Raw genomic sequence first — 24,202 nt, forward strand, 5'->3', positions numbered from 1 at the left:
TCTTGACACAATCACAAGGTTCCGGTCTTCGGAGCAAGAACTAGGGATACTCAAGCGGCGTTCGTGGACGCACTGGCAATTCCATGGAACTTTCGGCTGCCGTACGTGTTCTTTCCGGTGTCATTCCTGCCCAGAGTGGTGAGGAAGTTCAAGCAAGGAGGATTCCTGCTTCTGATAGCTTAGGCATGGCAGACTGCCTGGGAAGACTGCAGGATCTCTGTGAGAGAAACACGCTTCCTGATACAACTGGTCGTCTGGGTTGACCCGTTGGATGGCACGAAGGAATATACAGAAGGTCTTCTGGACCATGTAACTGTCTTGATTGGGATTGCATATGAAGGAAAAGCGATTGCCGGGGTGATAAACCAACCCTACTATAATTACCAGGCCGGTGACAGCGCGCTGCTGGGAAGGACTATTTGGGGTGTGTTGGGCCTCGGAGCGTTTGGTTTTCAGCTGAAAGAAGTCCCGGAAGGCCAGCACATTGTCACCACCACCAGGTCTCACAGCAGCAAGCTGGTGAATGATTGTATCGCCGCTATAAACCCGGACAAGGTCGTGCGCGTGGGAGGAGCCGGAAACAAGATTCACTACGGAAGTTTACCTAAAGAAACTGCTATGGGAATATACCTCGCATCCCTCAAGTAAGCCCACGTGTAAGCGTGTCATCTCAAAAGTTTGAAAAATCTTCGTGTCTAATTGTTTGAAAGATACCTTTATGTGTATTTGTTCACCTAATTTCATGTAAGCCTAAAAGTGAGCATCATATGTTTGCGATCTGTCACTCTTCTTCGGTGGTCCCCTAAACGCAATATATGACACAGAGGAAAAGGGACCCATATATATATTTTGCCTTTATACCCATTATTTCACCAATATAGAGAATCACTACACATTGATTTCTTCTTTTTTTGTGGTCTTACCCATGTTCCACAACTTGGAGAAATAGTTTGACCAACCGATTACCATTCGGAGCGAAGCTTTCTATGAAAACCCCAAAGATACCTTTATAGGAGTACGCACATGTATATTGAAGTAAGCAAGAAAGTGAGCATCCCTCGTTTATGATTGACACATCTTTCGGGTGACCCTTGAATATTTCCAAAAAGACACCAAGGAGGGGAGACTTTATATCCCATAGTCCCTCTATATGACTCTCATTATCTCATAACGAACTTACTACATATTGGATATTTTTCCATTTTGTTTTTCTCCATTTATGCACTATCACGTTGGAGAAAACTCCGGAAGAAATCTTACAGAGACGCTACGACCGTTTGGGAACAAATTGGTCTGAGATATTTATTTTTTATCTATCCAGTGTTGAAGCGCATTTTTGTATATAATTTCTTGTATTGTATTATGGCCCAGACGACATTTGTTCTCCGACCTACAGGGTCTCCCGCTGGAGCGTCCTCTTCTGCTTCCACAACGACCAGACCTCCTCGTTCAGGGCCCTTGTGTCTACCAGGATCTGGCAGGCTGGCTTTGATGGCGTGGCTCTTGAAGCTTCCGTGCTGAGGGCCAAAGTATTTTCTGAGGCGGTCATTCAGACTATGTAGAAGGCCCGTAAGACGGCTTCTGCTCGGATTTACCATAGGGTCTGGAATTCTTACTTTGCTTGGTGCGCATCTAACAATCATGTATTTTACAAGTTTAGTATGGCCTAATTTTTGACCTTCCTACAACAGGGCCCGGACTTGGGCCTTCAGCTGGCCTCCCTCAAGGTTCATATTTCTGCCTTGTCGGTATGGTTTCACAGAAAAATTGCGACTCTGCCTGATGTTCAAACATTCACTCGGGGTGTTTTACGGATTCAACTTTCTTATGTCCCACCTGTGGCTCCTTGGGGTTTGTCAGTGGTTTTGGAGGCTTTGCAAGAGTCTCCGTTTGAACCTCTTGAATCTGCAGACCTTAAGTGGCCTTCTCTTAAGGTATTGTTTCTGTTGGCTAATGCCTCTGCTCGACGGGTGTCGGATTTGGGTGCCTTGTAGGTCACCATATCATCTGATTTTTCACCGTGATCGGGCGGTTCTTAGAACACGTCCCAGGTATTTACCTAAGGTGGTGTCTTCTTTCCACCTTAATCAGGAGGTTGTGGTTCCGGCCTTTGCCTCTCCTGATTTGTCTCCCAAAGAATGGTCTTTGGATGTGGTACGGGCTCTTCGTATCTACGTGAAGAGAACTGCCTCCATCAGGAAGCCGGATTCTCTCTTTGTACTGTTTGGTTTTCAGAAACGTGTTTGGCCTGCTCACAAGCAGACCTTGGCCAGATAGATTAGAATGGTGATTGCACATGCTTATGTACAGGCTGGTCATCCAGCTCCTGCTACTATTAAGGCCCATTCTACTCGGTCTGTTGGACCTTCTTGGGTGGCCCGCCGTGGTGTGCGACCCTTGAACAATTGCTCATAGAAGTTCCTCTGCCTCTTCCTCTTCACGAGGACCTGCTGCAGCAGGGACCATGCGTGTATCAAGACTTACCGCGGCTACGTTTGACGGCATGGCTGTTGAGCGCCGGATCCTAGCCCGAAAGGGTATTCCCAAGGAAGTCATCCCCACCCTTATTCAGGCCAGGAAAGGAGTAACGTCGAAACATTACCACCGTATTTGGAGAAAATATGTGTCTTGGTGTGAATCCAAGAAGGCTCCTACGGAAGAGTTTCAGTTGGGATGTTTTCTCCATTTTTTGCAGGCTGGTGTGGAGGCGGGCCTCCGATTGGGGTCATTCAAGGTCCAGATTTCGGCCTTGTCAGTGTTCTTCCAAAAACAATTGGCCTCTCTTCCAGAGGTTCAGACTTTCGTGAAAGGGGTTTTGCACATCCAGCCTCCATTTGTGCCTCCAGTGGCACCATGGGACCTTATCGTGGTGTTGCAGTTCCTTCAATTGGATTGGTTTGAGCCTCTACAAGAGATAGAGTTGAAGTTTCTCACTTGGAAAGTGGTGATGCTTTTGGCATTGGCATCCGCATCCGCACGGCGGGTGTCGGAATTGGGGGCCCTTGTCTCACAAGTGCCCTTACCTGATCTTCCATGAAGATAGGGCAGAGTTGAGAACTAGTCAACATTTTCTTCCAAAGGTGGTTTCATCTTTCCACATAAACCAACCTATAGTGGTGCCAGTAGTTACTGACACGTTCACTGAGTCAAAGTCTCTAGGTGTGGTTAGGGTTTTTAAGATTTATATCGCTAGAACAGCTCGAATACGGAAAACAGAGTCCTTGTTTGTCCTGTATGCTCCCAACAAGATTGGATGTCCTGCTTCCAAGCAGACTATTGCGCGTTGGATCAGAGGTACGATTCAGCATGCTTATACTACTGCTGGATTGCCGTTACCGACGTCAGTGAAGGCCCATTCCACTAGGAAGGTGGGCTCATCCTGGGCGGCTGCCCGGGGGGTCTCGGCATTGCAACTTTGGCGAGCAGCTACTTGATTGGGGGTCAAACACATTTGCAAAATTCTGCAAGTTTGACACCTTGGCAGATGAAGACCTCAAGTTTGGTCAATCGATGCTGCAGGGTCATCCGCACTCTTCCGCCCGTACTGGAGCTTTGGTGTAAACCCCATGGTCAAGAAGTGGACCCCAGCATCCTCTAGGACGTATGCGAAAACAGGATTTTGATACCTACCGGTAAATTCTTTTCTCCTAGTCCGTAGAGGATGCTGGGCGCCCGTCCCAGTGCGTACTTTGGGGGTAATTTTAAGTTGATCGCAGCAGGAAATTTTTTAGCAGTTGGGCAAAACCATGTGCACTGCAGGGGGGCAGATATAACATTTGCAGAGAGAGTTAGAATTGGGTGGGTTATTTTGTTTCTGTGCAGGGTAAATACTGGCTGCTTTATATTTACACTGCAATTTAGATTGCAGACTTAACTCACCACACCCAAATCTAACTCTCTCTGCACATGTTATATCTGCCTCCCCTGCAGTGCACATGGTTTTGCCCAACTGCTAAAAAATTTCCTGCTGCGATCAACTTGGAATTACCCCCTTTACCTGCAGTTTTGTTTTTACAGTTACACAAGTTGTGTTATATTAGTTTCAGCATGTTGCTGTTATTGGTTCATGCCTGTTGGCTTGTGTTATGTTGAATGCCATGTTGTGCGGTATGGTTGAGGTGTGAGCTGGTATGTATCTCACCACTAGTATTAAAGTAAATCCTTTCCTCGAAATGTCAGTCTCCCTGGGCACAGTTCCTATAACTGAGGTCTGGAGGAGGGACATAGAGGGAGGAGCTAGTTCACACCCATTGAAAAGTCTTAAGAGTGCTCATGGCTCCTGCGGAACGGTCTATACCCCATGGTCAAGAAGTGGACCCCAGCATCCTCTACGGACTAGGAGAAAAGGATTTACCGGTAGGTATCAAAATCCTGTTTTACAGGGAGGCTGCTGGCAACAGCCTCCCTGCATCGAGGGACTGAGGGGGGGGGGGGGGGGGGGAGCAGTGTCTGCCCTGCGGGGTTTTGAGCCACTGCCTCCGCTGACTGGATATTGAGCTCCAGAGGGGACAGATCGCGCCCCGACACAGGGGAACGCTCACCCTGGCAGCCAGCCGCCACCCCCTCATAGTGCTGAAGTGTGGCGAGTTAGTCACTGTCCCCCCTTACAAGCGGGGGGTCAGTGTGAAAAGGTCGGCTTAAGGGTGGGACGGCTCAGCGGTACTGCGGTGGGGCGCCCTGAGCCAGCACAGAACCCTGCACTGACCATTTCCAGCCTGTCGGGGTCCGCGGATCTCAGCCAGTGCAAATTTCCTCAGGCCAGTATAATCTTCAAGAGTGGGAAGACAGCGCCATTAAAGGGGCGGAGCATCTCCTCAGAGTGGACCCAGCAGCGTTCAGCGCCATTTTTCCTGCCTGCAATCACTGCCAGTGGATGTCCAGGTCCCTCCAGAGCAACTCCAGCTATCTGTACGGTACCAGGGGGTTGTAGAAGGGAGGGGAGGCTGTATTTAGGCTGTCACCTATTAAAGGACGCAGTCAGCGCTGGTTAGGGTCTTCCTATACCTCTAATAGCGCTGTGTGTGGGTTGGCTCCAATCTCTGTGTGTCTCTGCCATTCTTGGGGGGAAACTCTGTCTAGTAAATACCCTGTGTGTTTGTGGGGTGTTTTGGTGTGTGTGACAACATGTCTAGGGACACTGTTTCATATGCTGCAGAGGATTTGTCTTCCCAGGAAGACTCCATACCATGTAATCAGGATTGCCCTGTTGTAGCGCAGATCTCAGCTAGAGAGCCAGAATGGTTAGTCTCTCTGAGGGGGACTATTTCTCAGATTTCTGATAGGGTTGCTAGGACTGAGCATGCCACTCAGGTCCTACAATGCTCTTGTGTGGTCTGATACTGCTTCCTCGGGGTCCCCTGCGGTACATTCTCACAAACGTGCACTTGCAATGCTTATGCAGGATGACACGGACACCGAATCTGACACTGCAAACTGTGACGGGGATGTATCGAGGGGGACAGCATCACTTGCTAAGGGGGTGCAGTTGATGATTGATGCTGTAAGGGATGTTTTACATATTTCTGACACAGCTCCTGAGCAGGTGGAGGAGGCCTTTTTTTTTACAGATAATAAGAAGCCCCCCCCCCCTCACCTTCCCGGCATCCAAAGAATTAAACGCTATCTTTGAAAAAGCCTGGGAAACTCCGGAAAATAAATTTCGGATCCCTAAGAGGGTCTTGTTTGCTTTTCCTTTTCCAGAGGTAGATAGAAAGTAATGGTAGTCCCCGCCGATAGTTGATGCCTCTGTCTCCAGGCTGTCCAAACAGGTGGAGTTGCCAGTCCCGGGATCTACCGCGTTGAAGGACCCGGCAGATCGCAAGGTGGATGCTACGCTAAAATCCATTTACACGGCTTCCAGGGCTATATTACGGCCTACTATAGCCTATGCTTGGATTGCAAAAGCTATTGCCAGGTGGTCAATCACTCTGCAGGAGGAGTCTGCTTCGCTGGATAGAGGTGACGTTGATTTATTTTTACACCATATTCAGGATTCTGCAGGGTTCCTGGTAGATTCCATGAAGGACCTGGGTTCCATGGCTGCGGGGACCTCCTCCATGTCCGTCTCGGCTCGCAGGGGTCTCTGGCTGCGCCAATGGTCTGCGGACGCGGAATCCAGGAAGAGCGTGGAGGGCCTACCCTATACAGATCAGGCTCTCTTTGGGGAGGCGCTGGATGCGTGGATTGCAACGTCTCCTTTTCTCCACTCTGCTGCACCGGCTACGAAGAAGCCTTTTACACCAGCCACATCACAGTCCTTTCAGCCCGCGAGTTCTAGAAAAAACAAGCCTTCGAACAACTTCTTCAGAGGTGGTCGTGCCAAAGGAAAGAAACCTGCTCCCGCAGGTGCCCAAACCCAGAAGCCCGCTTCTGATACCCCGAAGTCATCCGCATAACGGTGGACAGCTAGGCCTGATGATGGTCAGGTGGAGGTGAGACTCCGGCATTTCAGCCACGTCTGGGTGTCGTCTGGCCTGGACCCCTGGGTCCTGGATGTAGTGTCCAGGGGGTACAGACTAGTTTCAAGATCCCCCAGACAGGACAGGACATATCTTCTGGAGGCCATCAGAAAATTGGTGGTGTCAGAGGTCATTGTTCCAGGTCCACCTCAGCAGTGGAACAAGGGTTATTATTCGAACCTTTTTGTGGTACCAAAACCGGATGGTTCGGTACGGCATATTCTAAACTTAAAGTCTTTGAACCCTTATCTCAGGGAGTTCAAATTCAAGATGGAATTTCTGAGAGCTGTCATCTCTGGACTGTGTGTTCCTGGTGTTGCTGGACATCAAAGATACTTACCTCCACATTCCCATTTGGTCGCTGCATCAGGCATATCTCAGGTTTGCACTGTTGGACGATCACTATCCGTTCTTGGCGCTGCCGTTTGACCTCTCCACAGCACCAAGGATCTTCACCAAGGTGATGGCGGAGATGTTGGTTCTCCTCCGCAGACGGAGGGTGAACATAATTCCATATCTGGACGATCTCCTGATCAAGGCGTCGTCCAGGGAGAGGTTGTTGCGATCCATCGCGCTCACGACACATCTGCTCAGGAAGCACGGTTGGATCCTGAACCTTCCAAGGTCTCCTCTGGAGCCGACAAGGAGGCTGTCTTTCCTGGGAATGATCCTCGACATGGAAGTGCAGAGGGTATTTCTCCCGGTGGAGAAAGCATTGGTGATTCAAACAATGGTCCGGGATGTCTTAAAGCCTACCCGGGTTATCGGTTCATCATTGCATCCGCCTTCTGGGGAAGATGGTTGCCGCCTACGAGGCTCTGCAGTACGGCAGTTTTCATGCTCAACCTTTTCAGCTGGACCTATTGGACCAGTGGTCGGGCTCTCACCTACACATGCACAAGAGGATACGCCTGTTCCGAAAGCCAGGATTCCACTCCTTTGGTGGCTACAACTTCCGCACCTTCTGGAAGGCCGAAGGTTCGGAATTCAGGACTGGATCTTTTTAACCACAGATGCAAGTCTAAGAGGTTGGGGAGCAGTCGCTCTGGGGCAAACCTTTCAAGGAAGGTGGTCGAATCAAGAATCCCTTCTCCCAATAAACATCATGGAGCTAAGGGCCTTATACAACGCCCTTCTGCAAGCAGCACACCTTCCTCAGGATCAGGTGCAATCTGACAACGTGACCACTGTAGCCTACATAAACAGACAAGGTGGAACGAAGAGCAGGGTTACAATGTCAGAGGTGTCAAGAATCCTCCTCTGGGCGGAAAGGCACGCTGTAGCAGTGTGATCAATCTTCATTCCGGGAGTAGACAACTTGGAAGCGGACTTCCTCAGCAGACACGATCTCCATCCAGGGGAGTGGGGCCTCCATCCGGAGGTGTTCGAGGAGGTAACCGGTTGGTGGGGGGGTTCCTCACGTAGACATGATGTCCACTCGCCTCAACAAGAAGCTGGGGAGGTACTGTTCCCGGTCAAGAGACCCTCAGGCAGTGGGGGTGGACGCACTGGTAACTCCGTGTGTGTTCCCGTCAGTGTATGTATTCCCTCCATTTCCTCTGATTCCAAAGGTTCTTCAGCTGGTAAGAAGAACAAAGGTTCTGGCAATCCTCATTGCTCCGGACTGGCCAAGGAGGGCTTGGTATGTGGATCTTCTGCTGGAAGATCCAAAGCCCTTACCTCTTCGGGAGTATCTGCTACTGCAGGGGCCGTTCGCCTATCAAGACTTACCACGGCTACGTTTGACAGCATGGCGGTTGAGCGCCAGATCTTAGAGCGGAAAGGTATCCCGAGTGAAGTAATTCCTACCCTGATTCAGGCTAGGAAGGGGGTAACGTCTAAACATTACCACCGTATTTGGAAGAAATATGTTTCTTGGTGTGAATCGAGAAAATTTCCTGCGGTGGAGTTTCAACTTGGACATTTTTTCCTTGTCCTACAGGCGGGAGTGGATGTGGGCCTGAGATTAGGATCCATCAAGGTCCAGATCTCTGCTTTGTCCATCTTTTTTCAAAAACAATTGTCTGTCCTCCCTGAGGTTCAGACCTTTTTGAAAGGGGTTCTGCACATACAACCTCCCTCTGTATCGCCTTGGGACCTTAACGTGGTGTTGCAGTTCCTCCAGTCGGATTGGTTTGAGCCTCTAGAGGAGGTTGAGCTCAAATTTCTTACATTGAAGGCGGTCACCTTGTTGGCCTTGGCTTCTGCACGACGCGTGTCGGAATTGTGGGCTTTATCTTGTAAAAGCCCTTATCTGATCTTCCATGAAGACAGGGCGGAACTTAGGACTCGTCCACAGTTCCTGCCTAAGGTTGTATCGGCTTTCCATATCAACCAACCTACTGTGGTGCCAGTGACTCCTGACTTCTCGATTGCTTCAAAGGCGTTGGATGTTGTCAGGGCTTTGAAGATCTATGTGTAGAGGACAGCTCGTCATCGAAAAACTGACTGTTTGTCCTTTGGAAAATTGGGTGTCCTGCTTCTAAGCAGTCGATTTCACGCTGGATCAGGTTCACCATCCAGCTTGCATATTCTACGGCAGGATTGCCGTGTCCAAAATCTGTAAAGGCCCACTCTACTCGTAAAGTGGGTTCTTCCTGGGCGGCTGCCCTGGGTGTCTCGGCTTTACTGCTTTGCCGAGCTGCTACTTGGTCTGGTTCGAACATGTTTGCTAAGTTTTACCAGTTTGATACTTTGTCCTCTGAAGACCTCAAGTTTGGTCAAGCAGTGTTGCAGGAGTTACGCGCTGTCTCTCCCATACTGGGAGCTTTGGTACATCCCCATGGTACTAATATGGACCCCAGCATCCTCTAGGACGTAAGAGAAAATAGGATTTTAATTACCTACCGGTAAATCCTTTTCTCGTAGTCCGAGCTTCCTTTTCCTGCATTGGTTTTATAGTTCAGTACTGCCTGGTTCCTAGGTATGTTCTGCGTTGTTTACTGTTTCAGTTCTGTTTTCAGCTGTTGCTGAGTTTTCCGGCATGTTAGCCGGATTTGTATGTTGTGTGAGCTGGTATAAATCTCGCCACTATCTGTATTTCCTTCTCTCGAAGTATGTCGTCTCCTCGGGCACAGTTTCTAGACTGAGTCTTGTAGGATGGGCATAGAGGGAGGAGCCAGCCCACACTATTAAACTCTTAAAGTGCCAATGGCTCCTGGTAGACCCTTCTATACCCCATGGTACTAATATGGACCCCAGCATCCTCTACGGACTACGAGAAAAGAATTTACCAGTAGGTAGTTAAAATCCTATTTTTCCCAAAATGAGGAGACGCAATACTTAAGGCAATCTGTAGATGACCTGATGAATAGAGACTCAGTGGTCATTCCAGCGTCTCAGACCCCTGTTATTTGTCCACAGAAACGTACACTGGCCCAAATCATGCAGGCTGATACCGATGATGATGTATCAGACCCAGAGGAGGGGGAGGTGGGCTTGGTGGGGGGAGATGCAGCTTTAGCACAGGGAATACAGGCCCTGATTGAAGCTATAAGAGAGGTTTTGCATATTCCTGACAAGGTGTCAGAGGACGAGGAGGAATCCTTTTTGAATGTAAAAAAGAAATCCTCTGCTACTTTTCCTGCTTCCAAGGAATTAAACAGGAAGTTTCAGATTCCAAAATGGTTGATTACATCCTTCCCGTTTCCTCAGGATGACAGAAAAAATGTTGAAATCCCGCCGATAGTGGACGCGTCAGTTTCCAGGCTGTCACGTTTTACCAGTTTCTTGGGCAGCTTCATTAAAGGATGCTGCTGACTGTAAAATTGAGACCACTCTCAAATCTCTGTACACAGCGGCGGGGGTGGCCCAAAGACCCACTATAGCTTGTGCATGGATCACTAGGGCCATTGCAGAATGATCTGGTAGTCTAATTGACGGGCTAGATTCCTTGTCCAGGGGGGAGATTATTTTACTCCTACAGCATATACAGGATTCTGCTATCTTTATGGTGGAGGCCATAAAGGAGATTGGATTGCTCAACGCGTGCACTACTGCCATGACTGTGTCAGCACGTAGGGAGTTGTGGCTACACCAGTGGACTGCGCATGCCGATTCCAGGAAAGGCGTGGAAAGCCTACCTTTCACAGGGGAAGCCCTTTTTGGAGATGAACTGGGCAGAGGGACACTACGTAGCGCCGTCCGCTATCTTCATTCCGGGAGTGGACATCTGGGAAGCAGACTTCCTTATCAGACATGACCTCCACCCGGGAGAGTGAGGCCTTCACCGGGTATTTTTCGGGTGCTTGACACGTTGGTGGGGAATTCCACAGATCGACATGATGGCCTCTCGTCTCAACAAGAAACTCCAGCGGTATTGCTCCAGATCAAGAGACCCACAGGCGGTGGCGGTGGACGCTCTGGTGACTCCATGGGTCTACCAGATGGTGTATGTCTTTCCACCACTTCAATTGATCCCTAGAATTCTGAAAAGAATAAAAAGGAAAAGGGTTCAAGCAATTCTCATTGCTCCGGATTGGCCAAGAAGGGCTTGGTACGCAGATCTACTGGAACTACTTCTGGAGGACCCATGGCCTCTGCCTCTTCGGGAGGATCTTCTATAACGGGCCATTTGTCTATCAAGACTTACCGCGGCTACGTTTGACGGCATGGAGGTTGAGCGTCAAATTCTAGCCCGGAAAGTGATTCCGGACAAGGTAATTCCTACCTTGATCCAAGCCAGGAAAGGGGTATCGTCTAAACATTACCACCGGATTTGGAGAAATCTTGGTGTCTCTTGGTGTGAGAACAGGAAATTTCCTGTGGTAGAATTTCAGTTGGTTCGTCTTCTGCTTTTTCTGCAGTCTGGTATGGAAGTGGGTTTGCGTCTGGGCTCTATAAAGGTCCAGATTTCGGCCTTGTCCATTTTCTTCCAGAAACCGTTGGCGTCCCTTCCTGATTTTCAGACCTTCTAGAAAGGAGTTCTGCACATCCAACCACCCTTTGTGCCACCCACGGCACCTTGGGATCTTAACATGGTGTCTCATTTTCTGCAATCGGATTGGTTTGAGCCGTTACAGGAGGTGGATGTAAAGTTTCTTACATGGAAAACCGTCACACTATTGGCCTTGGCTTCGGCACGGTGTATTTCGGAATTGGGGGCCTTGTTTCACAAGAACCCCTATTTGATTTTTCATGAGAATGGAACTAAACTCAGAACTTGTCAGCAATTTCTTCCAAAGGTGGTGTCTGCGTTTCACATCAACCAACCTATTGTGGTTCTAGTTCTTACTGACACCTCTTCTACTTCAAAGTCCCTGGATGTTGTGAGCGCTTTGAGAATCTATGTCAAACGGACAGCTCGTCACAGAAGCTCGGACTCGCTGTTTGTGCTCTATGATGCCAAAAAAATTGGGTGTCCTGCTTCTAAGCAGTCTATTGCTCGCTGGATCACACTGACTATCCAGCATGCTTACTCCGCAGCAGCTTTGCCGGTTCTTAAATCAGTTCATGTCCACTCTACTCGGTCGGTGGGTTCTTCCTGGCTGACTGCCCGGGGTGTCTCGGCTTTACAGCTCTGCCGAGCAGCTACTTAGTCTGGTTCGAACACCTTTGCTACGTTCTACAAGTTCGATACCTTGGCCTCTGAGGACCTTCAGTTTGGTCAATCAGTTCTGCAAGAACCTCAGCACTCTCCCACCCGGTTTGGGAGCTTTTGGTACATCCCTATGGTACTAATGTGGACCCCAGCATCCTGTAGTACTTAAGAGAAAATAGGATTTTAATTACTTACCGGTAAATCCTTTTCTCTTAGTCCGTAGAGGATACTGGGCGCACGCCCAGTGCTTCGTGTTTCCTGCAGGGTTACTTGGTTAAGTATTATTGTTGGATCACCTGTTGCTGTTCTTGTGCATGTTGTGTTAACATGGTTTTTCTTCTTGCTTGTGTGTGCTGGTTTGAATCTCGCCACTATCTTTTTCTGAATCCTTCTCTCAAGATATGTTTGTCTCCTCAGACACAGTTTCTAGACTGAGTCTGGTAGGAGGGGCATAGAGGGAGGAGCCAGTGCACACTATTGATTTTCTTAAAGTGCCCAAAGCTCCTAGTGGAACCGTCTATACCCCATGCTACTAATGTGGACCCCAGTATCCTCTATGGACTACGAGAAAAGGATTTATCGGTAGGTAATTAAAATCTTATTTTTAGTATATCATAAACACAAATAAATAGAAACAAAATTACATACATATGTCTCAATATCTAATATCTATAATAATAGAGATTTGACTATAACCACTTTTATATTTGGAGTAACCAAAGGCATACTCAATATGATATGGTATCACAATGCAATGTAATATAGAATATATACCAACTAATATGTAATTTTAAATATATAAATTTAGAATATTTACTATTAAATGAAATGACTAAAACCCAAAGAGATGTCTGGACTACACCCTTTATAGCTATAAAAGTATATGTAGCATAAGAATCGATCATAAGACATACAGGGGTAAATGTATGAAGCAGTGATAAGAGTAGAGAAGTGAGCCAGTGAAGAAGTTGTCCATTCAGCATTGAAGTAACATTTATAATTTGCATACTATAAAATTATACAGAGCAGCTGATTGGTTGCCATGGGCAACTTCTCCACTGGCTCACTTCTCCGCTCTTATCACTGCTTCATACATTTACCCCACAGTGCTATATTGGCGAAAATCACTAACAATTGTCCCAAGTTAGGATATTTATTTATTAACGCAATAGTCCAAATAGGCAATAGAAATACATTACTAAATAGAAGCCCAACCAGTAGATTTAAAAAAAAATAAAAAAAATAGAGGGGAGGTGGTAAGAACTTTTAGGATAAACTCAGGTGGGAACTTTTAGGATGAACTCAAATGGAACAAATAATATCTAACTCAGAAGTAACACTGATCCAGTAGACCAAATAGAATGTGTAGTTCGTAATACATTTACATGTATAAATATTACTATATTTGATGGGGTAGCTTGAATCCTATTCAAAGTTACAATCACAGCATTTTGGGGAAAAACTCTTATTTTGGTATTCGTGTGAGCATGGAAAGCTCAATCCTGTAAATAAAGACACTGAATTGATAAGAACGACACTGATTTCTGGACATTTCAGTACAAGTTCCATATAATTTTTGTTTTAACTCCTAACATGTACTGTAGTATTTAATAATTTTTCCGAGCACCAAAAATTAAACTGTTTGCTTTAGTGTATGGAAGTGTAGATGCAAAAAAAAATATAAAAATTATGTTTTTACACTTTAACTCATCCATTGGTTTTGTCCCAAGAAAAACAAATTTATTTTACAAAATTTGTGGAATGCAATCAAATAAAAATGCTTATTGAAGGGCAAGAATTCATTATTTAATTCTTTCACCCTAGACATGAGTTATTTCATTATGCAGTAGAAATAAGGAAATATTGTGCTAAAATGGCTATTAAAATGGTATACAATAATGTCACTGGAATTTCCCAATTTATTTATTTGCAGAAAGAATAAACAAGGACTCTTACCAAGCCTGGAAGATTTGCTTTTCTACACAATTGCTGAAGGGCAAGAAAAAATTCCAGTCCACAAATTCATCACTGTAAGTTTTCATTTAATTCCAATGCTCTATTTTTCCTTTTTGGAAATATTTCTATTTAAAGCTGAATGTAGCTTATGATGGGTTTTTTTAAACCATTTTTATTTGATGGTAATAGATACTCAGTCTCTGCGCAATTAGTCCGAATGCTCCAGAGTTATTTCCTTTTCTCCTTTGTGCAGCTACATCCAGCTCCAGGCTAATGGAGTAATGGGTATTGTTGCTAAGAAGAATTAGGAGAGCGCACTTATGAGTTAAAAGATATTTCTTTTATAAATAAAAATGCAATATCCACGTACATTTCAGTTTAAAATCACAATCACAGCAATGTTTAAAAACCGTAATGGCTGTGCTCCGTCTGGACGATTCTGTTACACTGGCTCCGGACCCAGCAGCTGACGTAACAATGCCTACGGTGTGTAGCCACGCCCAACGCGTTTCAACCAATAGCGGTCTTCGTCGGGGGATGTGGTCATTGTCCATGGACAAGGCTTTTATATACCTGCCCTTGTTTCAGTTTAACCCTTTCTCGTTGGTTTACATAAGAGAGAGACAGTTTTCAAACATATTCAAATCTTCACCATTATATAAATATACAATGACATCTCTGATATATAAATAGTGTAAGGCAACAATCCACTCCAATCCACTTGCAAACTGATACAGTTTATTTATTTTACTAGCATTAGTTTCTTAATTAGTTTACTACCATATAATTATACCACCTATGTATTACCTTGGTAAAAAACAAACAAGAAAAAAACTCCTGGTTTATTTAACCTGATTGGAATAGGATTAATGCCTTCCACTTTACAAACTTAAAAAAAAAAAAAAAACACAGTTGTACACAGTATGAATCAAATTAGTTTCAATATGTATATATATTCAATTGAGATTATACATAAGAGATATAAATAAATAAATAACAGTTATTTTCAAAAAAGAGAAATAATCTCTGACAGACATGATACTCAAAATCAAACCAGCTAGTTTCTTACAATACTTATAATTAATATGGTGATAACCGTATTCTAGTCGACTATACTTCCAAACACATATATGGATTGTTTTAGTTTATATAATTCTTTCATCTCCCATCATGGGACAGCTAAAATCCACATCAGGTAAAATAATAATAAATGCATTTTAGCCTATATGTCAGGGCCCATTATTTAAGGTCCACCAGTCGGGACTTAGCCACTGCCACCTATGGACCTCTAAGAGCTCCAACTAATAGGCTAATCATGTAAAAAAGTAACTATATCACATCCTTCATTCAATCCCAGCGGTGCAAATGTATATCCAGTAGGTTTCTCGCTGAGATAGCTTTTTTAGCAAATCTCCTTTCCTTTCATCCAAGGTAATTTTTTCTATCGCTTTAAACGTGAACCCTTTTAAACTAGAGTTTACACACTCTGCAAAATGACTAGGAACACTGTGATTTTCCACTTTATGTAAAATGTTTCGGGTATGTTGTAATATGCGCAACTTGAGTGTACGCTTCGTCTTGCCGACATAGCGTTTCCCGCAGCTGCACTCCAATAAATATATACCATGAGTGCTCAAACAGCTCAGTTTCCCTTTAATCTTCCAAGATTTTTTGTTACTGGAATCAAAAAATTGTTTATTATCTTTATTTACATACTGACATACCTTACACTTCTGACAAACATAAAACCCTTCAGTCTCATTTGTGTCTATTTGATCGTTAATAGATTTAAGTTTGCTGGGGGCTAATCTGTTTTTAAGGGAGCAGGATTTTCTGTAAATAATCCTAGGTTGCTGTGGGATTACATCATTCAATAATGGCTCGAGACATAAAATGTCCCAGTGTTTCATAAGTATCTTCTTAATCTCTCCTCCCCTCATATTATATCGTGTAACAAATGGAACTCCTTGTGTATAACCTGAGCCCACATTTTTTTCTTTGTATACCATTAACTCTTTTCTATCTCTATCTAATGCTTTTTCTCTGACGTCCTAGTGGATGCTGGGGACTCCGTCAGGACCATGGGGATATAGCGGCTCCGCAGGAGACAGGGCACAATAATAAAAGCTTTAGGATCAGGTGGTGTGCACTGGCTCCTCCCCCTATGACCCTCCTCCAAGCCTCAGTTAGATTTTTGTGCCCGACGAGAAGGGTGCAATCTAGGTGGCTCTCCTGAGCTGCTTAGAATAAAAGTTTAAGTTAGGTTTTTTATTTTCAGTGAGTCCTGCTGGCAACAGGCTCACTGCTACGAGGGACTTAGGGGAGAGAAGTAAACTCACCTGCGTGCAGGATGGATTTGCTTCTTAGGCTACTGGACACCATTAGCTCCAGAGGGAGTCGGAACACAGGTCTCACCCTGGGGTTCGTCCCGGAGCCGTGCCGCCGACCCCCCTTACAGATGCCGAAGTTGAAGAGGTCCAGAAACAGGCGGCAGAAGACTTTCAGTCTTCATAAGGTAGCGCACAGCACTGCAGCTGTGCGCCATTGTTGTCAGCACACTTCACCAACAGTCACCAACTGTCACTGAGGGTGCAGGGCGCTGGGGGGGGCGCCCTGGGCAGCAATGTATAATACCTTTTTATGGCTAAAATACATCACATATAGCCCTTGAGGCTATATGGAGGTATTTAACCCCTGCCAGATCTCACAAACTCCGGGAGAAGAGCCCGCCGAAAAGGGGGCGGGGCCTATTCTCCTCAGCACACGGCGCCATTTTCCTGCTCAGCTCTGCTGTGAGGAAGGCTCCCAGGCTCTCCCCTGCACTGCACTACAGAAACAGGGTTAAAACAGAGAGGGGGGGCACTTATTTGGCGATATGATTACATATATAAAAATGCTATAAGGGAAAACACTTGTATAAGGGGTTGTCCCTGTATAATTATAGCGTTTTTGGTGTGTGCTGGCAAACTCTCCCTCTGTCTCCCCAAAGGGCTAGTGGGGTCCTGTCCTCTGTCAGAGCATTCCCTGTGTGTGTGCTGTGTGTCGGTACGTGTGTGTCGACATGTAGGAGGACGATGTTGGTGAGGAGGCGGAGCAAATTGCCTGTATTGGTGATGTCACTCTCTAGGGAGTCGACACTGGAATGGATGGCTTATTTAGGAATTACGTGATAATGTCAACACGCTGCAAGGTCGGTTGACGACATGAGACGGCCGGCAAACAAATTAGTACCTGTCCAGGCGTCTCAGACACCGTCAGGGGCTTGTAAAAACGCCCATTTACCTCAGTCGGTCGACACAGACACGGACACTGACTCCAGTGTCGACGGTGAAGAAACAAACGTATTTTCCTTTAGGGCCACACGTTTCATGTTAAGGGCAATGAAGGAGGTGTTACATATTTCTGATACTACAAGTACCACAAATAAGGGTATTATGTAGGGTGTGAATAAACTACTTGTAGTTTTTCCTGAATCAGATAAATTAAATGAAGTGTGTGATGATACGTGGGTTTCCTCCGATAGAAAATTATTGGCGGTATACCCTTTCCCGCCAGAAGTTAGGGCGAGTTGGGAAACACACCTTAGGGTGAATAAGGCGCTCACACGCTTATAAAAACAAGTGGCGTTACCGTCTCCAGATACGGCAGCCCTCAAGGAGCCAGCTGATAGGAAGCTGAAAAATATCCTAAAAGTATATACACATATACTGGTGTTATACTACGACCAGCAATCGCCTCAGCCTGGATGTGCAGCGCTGAGGGGGCTTGGTCGGATTTCCTGACTGAAAATATTGATACCCTTGACAGGGACAAGATTTTATTGACTATAGAGCATTTTAAGGATGCATTTCTATATATGCGAGATGCGCAGAGGGATATTTGCATTCTGGCATCAAGAGTAAATGTGATGTCCATATCTGCCAGACGACAGTGGTCAGGTGATGCAGATTCCAGACGGCACATGGAAGTATTGCCGTATAAAGGGGCGGTCCATCGGACCTGGTGGCCATGGCAACAGCTGAAAAATCCACCTTTTGTTACCCCAAGTCACATCTCAGCAGAAAAGGACACAGTCTTTTCAGTCTCAGTCCTTTCGTCCCCATAAGGGCAGGCGGGCAAAAGGGCCAGTCATATCTGCCCAGGGGTAGAGGAAAGGGAAGAAGACTGCAGCAGGCAGCCCATCACCAGGAACAGAAGCCCTCCACAGCTTCTGCCAAGTCCGCAGCATGACGCTGGGGCCGTACAAGCGGACTCAGGTGCGGTAGGGGGTCATCTCAAGAGTTTCAGCACGCAGTGGGCTCACTCACAAGTGGACTCCTGGATCCTACACGTAGTATCCCAGGTGTACATTGGAAATTCGAGACGTCTCCCCCTCACAAGTTCCTGAAGTCTGCTTTACCAACGTCTCCCTCCGACAGGGAGGCAGTATTGGGAACAATTCACAGGCTGTATTCCCAGCAGGTGATAATCAAAGTACCCCTTCTACAACAAGGGAAGGGGTATTATTCCACACTATATTGTGGTACTGAAGCCAGACGGCTAGGTGAGATCTGAAATATTTGAACACTTACATACAAGCGTTCAAATCAAGATGGAGTCACTCAGAGCAGTGATAGCGAACCAGGAAGAAGGGGACGATATGGTGTCACTGGATATCAGGGACGCTTACCTACATGTCCAAATTTGCCCTTCTCACCAAGGGTACCTCAGGTTCGTGGTACAGAACTGTCACTATCAGTTCAGACGCTGCCGTTTGGATTGTCCACGGCACCCCGGGTCTTTACCAAGGTAATGGCCGAAATGATGATTCTTCTTAAAAGAAATATGGACGCTATCCTGATAAGGGCAAGGTCCAGAGAACAGTTGGAGGTCGGAGTAGCACTATCTTAAGTAGTTCTACGACAGCACGAGTGGATTCTAAATATTCCAAAATCGCATTTTTTTCCGACGACACGTCTACTGTTCCTAGGGATGATTCTGGTCACAGTCCAGAAAAGGATGTTTTCTCCCGGAGAAGAAAGCCAGGGAGTTATCCGAGCTAGTCAGGAACCTCCTAAAACCAGGAAAAGTATCAGTGCATCATTGCACAAGGATCCTGTGAAAAATGGTGGTTTCTTACAAAGCGATCCCATTCGGTAGATTTCACGCAAGAACCTTTACGTGGGATCTGCTGGAAAAATGGTCCGGATCGCATCTTCAGATGCATCAGCGGATAACCCTGTCTCCAAGGACAAGGGTGTTTCTTCTGCGGTGGCTGCAGAGTGCTCATCTATGAAAGGGCCGCAGATTCGGCATTCAGGACTGGGTCCTGGTGACCACGGATGCCAGCCTGAGTGGCTGGGGAGCAGTCACACAAGGAAAAAATTTCCAGAGAGTGTGATCGAGTCTGGAGACTTCTCTCCACATAAATATACTGGAGCTAAGGGCAATTTACAATGCTCTAAGCTTAGCAAGACCTCTGCTTCAAGGTCAGCCGGTATTGATCCAGTGGGACAACATCACGGCAGTCGCCCACGTAAACAGACAGGGCGGCACAAGAAGCAGGAGGGAAATGGCAGAAACTGCAAGTATTCTTCGCTGGGCGAAAAATCATGTGATAACACTCTCAGCAGTGTTCATTCCGGGAGTGGAAAACTGGGAAGCAGACTTCCTCAGCAGGCATGACCTCCACCCGGGAGAGTGGGGACTTCATCGGGAAGTCTTCCACATGATTGTAAACCGTTGTGAAAAACCAAAGGTGGACATGATGGCGTCCCGCCTGAAAAAAAAAAAAAACTAGATATTGCGCCAGGTCAAGGGACCCTCAGGCAATAGCGGTGGACGCTCTGGTAACACTGTGGATGTACCAGTCAGAGTATGTGTTCCCTCCTATGCCTCTCATACAAAAAGTACTGAGTATCATAAGAGGGAGATGAGTAAGAATGATACTCGTGGTTCCGGATTGGCCAAGAAGGACTTGGTACCCGAAACTTCAAGAGATGTTCACGGAAGACCCGTGGCCTCTACCTTTAAGAAAGGACCTGCTCCAGCAGGGGCCTTGTCTGTTCCAAGACTTACCGCGGCCGCGTTTGACGGCATGGCGGTTGAACGCCGGATCCTGAAAGGGCATTCCAGATGAAGTCATCCCTACCCTGGTCGAAGACAGGAAGGATGTAACCGCAAAACATTTTCACCGCATTTGGCGAAGATATGTTGCGTGGTGTGAGGCCAAGAAGGCCCCTACAGAGGAATTCCAACTGGGTCGTTTCCTACATTTCCTGAAAACAGGACTGTCTATGGGCCTAAAATTAGGGTCCATTAAGGTTCAAATTTCGGCCCTGTCGAATTTCTTCCAGAAAGAACTGGCTTTAGTGCCTGACGTTCAGATGTTTGTAAAAGGGGTACTGCATATACAGCCTCCTTTTGTGCCCCAGTGGCACCTTGGGATCTCAATGTTGTTTTGAGTTTCCTAAAGTCACATTGGTTTGAACCACTCACCACTGTGGACTTAAAATATCTCACATGGAAGGTGACGATGCTATTAGCCCTGGCTTCAGCCAGGCGTGTGTCAGAATTGGCGGCTTTATCATATATAAAGCCCTTACTTAATTTTTCATTCTGACAGGGCAGAATTGAGGACTCGTCCTCAATTTCTCCTTAAGGTGTTTTCTGTTTTTCACACAACCTATTGTGGTACCTGCGGGTACTAGGGACTTGGAGGACTCCAAGTTACTTGACGTTGTCAGGGCCCTGAAAAATATGTTTCCAGGAAGGCTGGAGTCAGAAAATCTGACTCGCTGTTTAGCCTGTATGCACCCAACAAGATGGGTGCTCCTGCTTCTAAGCAGACGATTGCTCGCTGGATTTGTAATACAATTCAGTTTACACATTCTGTGGCAGGCCTGCCACAGCCAAAATCGGTAAAAGCCCATTCCAAAAGGAAGGGGGCTCATCTTGGGCGACTGCCCGAGGGGTCTCGGCTTTACAACTTTGCCGAGCAGTTACTTGGTCAGGGGAAAACACGTTTGCTAAATTCTACAAATTTGATACCCTGGATGAGGAGGACATGGAGTTCTCTCATTCGGTGCTGCAGGGTCATCCGCACTCTCCCGCCCGTTTGGGAGCTTTGGTATAATCCCCATGGTCCTGACGGAGTCCCCAGCATCCACTAGGACGTCAGAGAAAATAAGATTTTACTTACCGATAAATCTATTTCTCGTAGTCCGTAGTGGATGCTGGGCGCCCATCCCAAGTGCGGATTGTCTGCAATACTTGTACATAGTTATTGTTACAAAAATCGGGTTATTCTTGTTGTGAGCCATCTTTTCAGAGGCTCCTTCGTTGTTATCATACTGTTAACTGGGTTCAGATCACAGGTTGTACGGTGTGATTGGTGTGGCTGGTATGAGTCTTACCCGGGATTCAATATCCTTCCTTATTATGCACGCTCGTCCGGGCACAGTATCCTAACTGAGGCTTGGAGGAGGGTCATAGGGGGAGGAGCCAGTGCACACCACCTGATCCTAAAGCTTTTATTATTGTGCCCTGTCTCCTGCGGAGCCGCTATATCCCCATGGTCCTGACGGAGTCCCCAGCATCCACTACGGACTCCGAGAAATAGATTTATCGGTAAGTAAAATCTTATTTTCATAACACTTCTTTCTCATACGTCCTAGAGGATGCTGGGGATGCTTCAAGAAACATGGGTTATAGTCGGGATCCGCAGGAGACATAGGCACACTTTAAGACTTTGATTGGGTGTGAACTGGCTCCTCCCACTATGCCCCTCCTCCAGACTCCAGTTTAGATTCTGTGCCCAGAGAGACTGGTCACACACAGGGGGGCTCTACTGAGTTTCTCTGAAAAGACTTTGGGGTATATGCAATTGCGGTCGAATTGCCGCAAATGTCGAAAAACGGGGCATTTTTGACACAAAAAAATGATTCGACATTGCAATACAGTACTTTTCGACAAAAAAAAGGCTGTTTCAAATTCGACTTTTTGCAATTCGACAGTTGTCAAATTCGACATGTCTGCAATGTTAAAAATGCGGCTTTTCAACAAAAGTATATTCAATTGAAGAATGTCGATTCGACAACAGTGCTTTTCAACAGTCATTTCGGCAATTTCAGTCTGCCTCATTTTGCTGGCGAGATCTAATAATTTTTTTTAAAAACATGTTTTTTTTTTTTTTTATTGCTAATAGCATATCTATTTATATTAAAAAGGGACTTGGTTTGTCTATTTAGGAGCCACAAGTATTATTTAATATATTTTTTAAAAGAATATATATATATTTTTTTTTTACTGACTAAAATAATATGGAGAGATTAGAGCATGTTTTTCAGTGGGAAGGGGTGGGAATGGGTTAAAAATCATGAAAAAAAATGCGTAGGGTCCCCCCTCCTAAGCATAACCAGCCTCGGGCTCTTTGGGCCGGTCCTGGTTGTAAAAATACGGGGGGGGGGAAATAACAGGGGATCCCCCTTATTTTAACAACCAGCACCGGGCTCTGCATCCGGTCCTGGTGCAAAAAATACGGGGGACAAAAGACGTAGGGGTCCCCCGTATTTTTCACACCAGCATCGGGCTCCACTAGTCAGAGAGAGAATGCCACAGCCGGGGGACACTTTTATATAGGTTCCTGCGGCCGTGGCATTAAATCCCCAACTAGTCACCCCTGGCCGGGTACCCTGGAGGAGTGGGGACCCCTTAAATAAAGGGGTCCCCCCCCTCCAGCCACCCAAGGGCCAGGGGTGAAGCCCGAATCTGTCCCCCCCCCCCATCCAAGGGCTGCGGATGGGAGGCTGATAGCCAAGTGACAAAATAAAGAATATTTGTTTTTTGTAGCAGAACTACAAGTCCCAGCAAGCCTGCCCCGCTAGCTGGTACTTGGAGAACCACAAGTACCAGCTTGCGTGGGGAAAACGGGCCCGCTGGTACCTGTAGTTCTACTGCAAAAGAAATACCCAAATAAAAACAGTACACAGACACCGTGATAGTAAAACTTTGACATAATATATATATATATTATATATATCTTGTTGATATAACTCTCACCGTACAGGTTTAGTTGTTCCTGGCAATCCTCCATTTTATTGCAATTCCTTTTTATTCGACAGAATTGTGAATAAGGAATATTGGTTTTCCACTTTGTTGCGTGTCCGCTTTTAAAGTGCACATAAGAATTGCTGTCCACTTTCTTTACAAAATTCTTCGTGATCAGCTCAGTGCCATCATTTGTTAAACCAGATCTAGATAATCTATTTCAGTAGTGTTTAATTTATAGGTAAAAGATAGGTTATAATCATTTCTTTTGATAAGTGCCATAAAATCATTAAAAGACTCCAGTGTTCCGTCCCAAACCAATAGTATGTCATCAATATACCTTTTATATAACATGATGTTCTTCAGATATGGGTTGTTGTATTTATATTTCTGCTCCCAGCTTCCCATGTGCAAATTGGCGAAGCTGGGCGAGAATAACGTACCCATAGCTGTCCCGCATATTTGCAAATAAAATTTCTCCAGAAACTTTAAATATTTGTGTTTTAGTATAAAATGAATAAAAGTGCACATCAGTTCTTTGTGTTTTGCATCAAGTGTCTCCTCATTATCCATGAATTCTTTACACGAACTTATCCCCTTCTCATGAGTTATGGACGTGTACAATGATTGGACATCAATCGTTACCCAGATGTACCCAGGTTTCCACTCAAAATCTTTCATAATTTGCAGTAGTGATGTGGTGTCCTTAACATAAGACTCCAGCTCTGGGACATATTTTTTCAGGAAAACCTCCACATATTCTGAGTTATTGGCTGTTAATGAATCTATTCCTGCCACGATTGGTCTCCCTGGTGGGTTCACCAATCGTTTATGTATTTTTGGCAGGAAATAGAAAATGGGTATGATGGGGTGATTTTTTATTAAAAACTGATATTCATCCTTCGTTACGCAGGGTTCTTACTAAAATTGTTCTCAGTTCTTCTACAAACATCTCGGTGGGGTCTTCTGGTATTCTCTGGTAAGAGGCGGCATCTTCTAGTAGTCGATTTGCTTACTTTTCGTAATCCGTACGGTTCATCACTACTAGACCTCCTCCTTTATCAGCCTGACGTATGGTTAATTCCTTGTTGTTCTTCAGATCCTTAAGGCCCTTCTTCTCAAAGTTGGATAAATTGTTTCTCCTGGCAGGTTTCAACGACTCCAAATCCTTGTTCACTAATTCATAAAATAGTTCAATCTGATTACTCTTCGATTCCAGGGG

General features: G+C 45.9%; 1 protein-coding gene across 6 annotated transcripts in view; it reads left to right on the forward strand.

Annotated features, from left to right (window-relative positions):
• LOC134945051 (glutaminase kidney isoform, mitochondrial-like) overlaps positions 1 to 24,202 on the forward strand; it is a 1,232,451-nt gene that overhangs the window by 105,504 nt on the left and 1,102,745 nt on the right. For all 6 annotated transcript variants that reach the window (XM_063934082.1, XM_063934081.1, XM_063934084.1 and 3 more), the window contains exon 2: positions 13,931 to 14,027. In XM_063934082.1, the coding sequence (XP_063790152.1) occupies positions 13,931 to 14,027 (97 nt within the window). The remainder of the gene's footprint in view (positions 1 to 13,930; positions 14,028 to 24,202) is intronic.

This window comes from Pseudophryne corroboree, chromosome 7, assembly GCF_028390025.1.
Source record: "Pseudophryne corroboree isolate aPseCor3 chromosome 7, aPseCor3.hap2, whole genome shotgun sequence".
NCBI classification, from domain to species: domain Eukaryota; kingdom Metazoa; phylum Chordata; class Amphibia; order Anura; family Myobatrachidae; genus Pseudophryne; species Pseudophryne corroboree.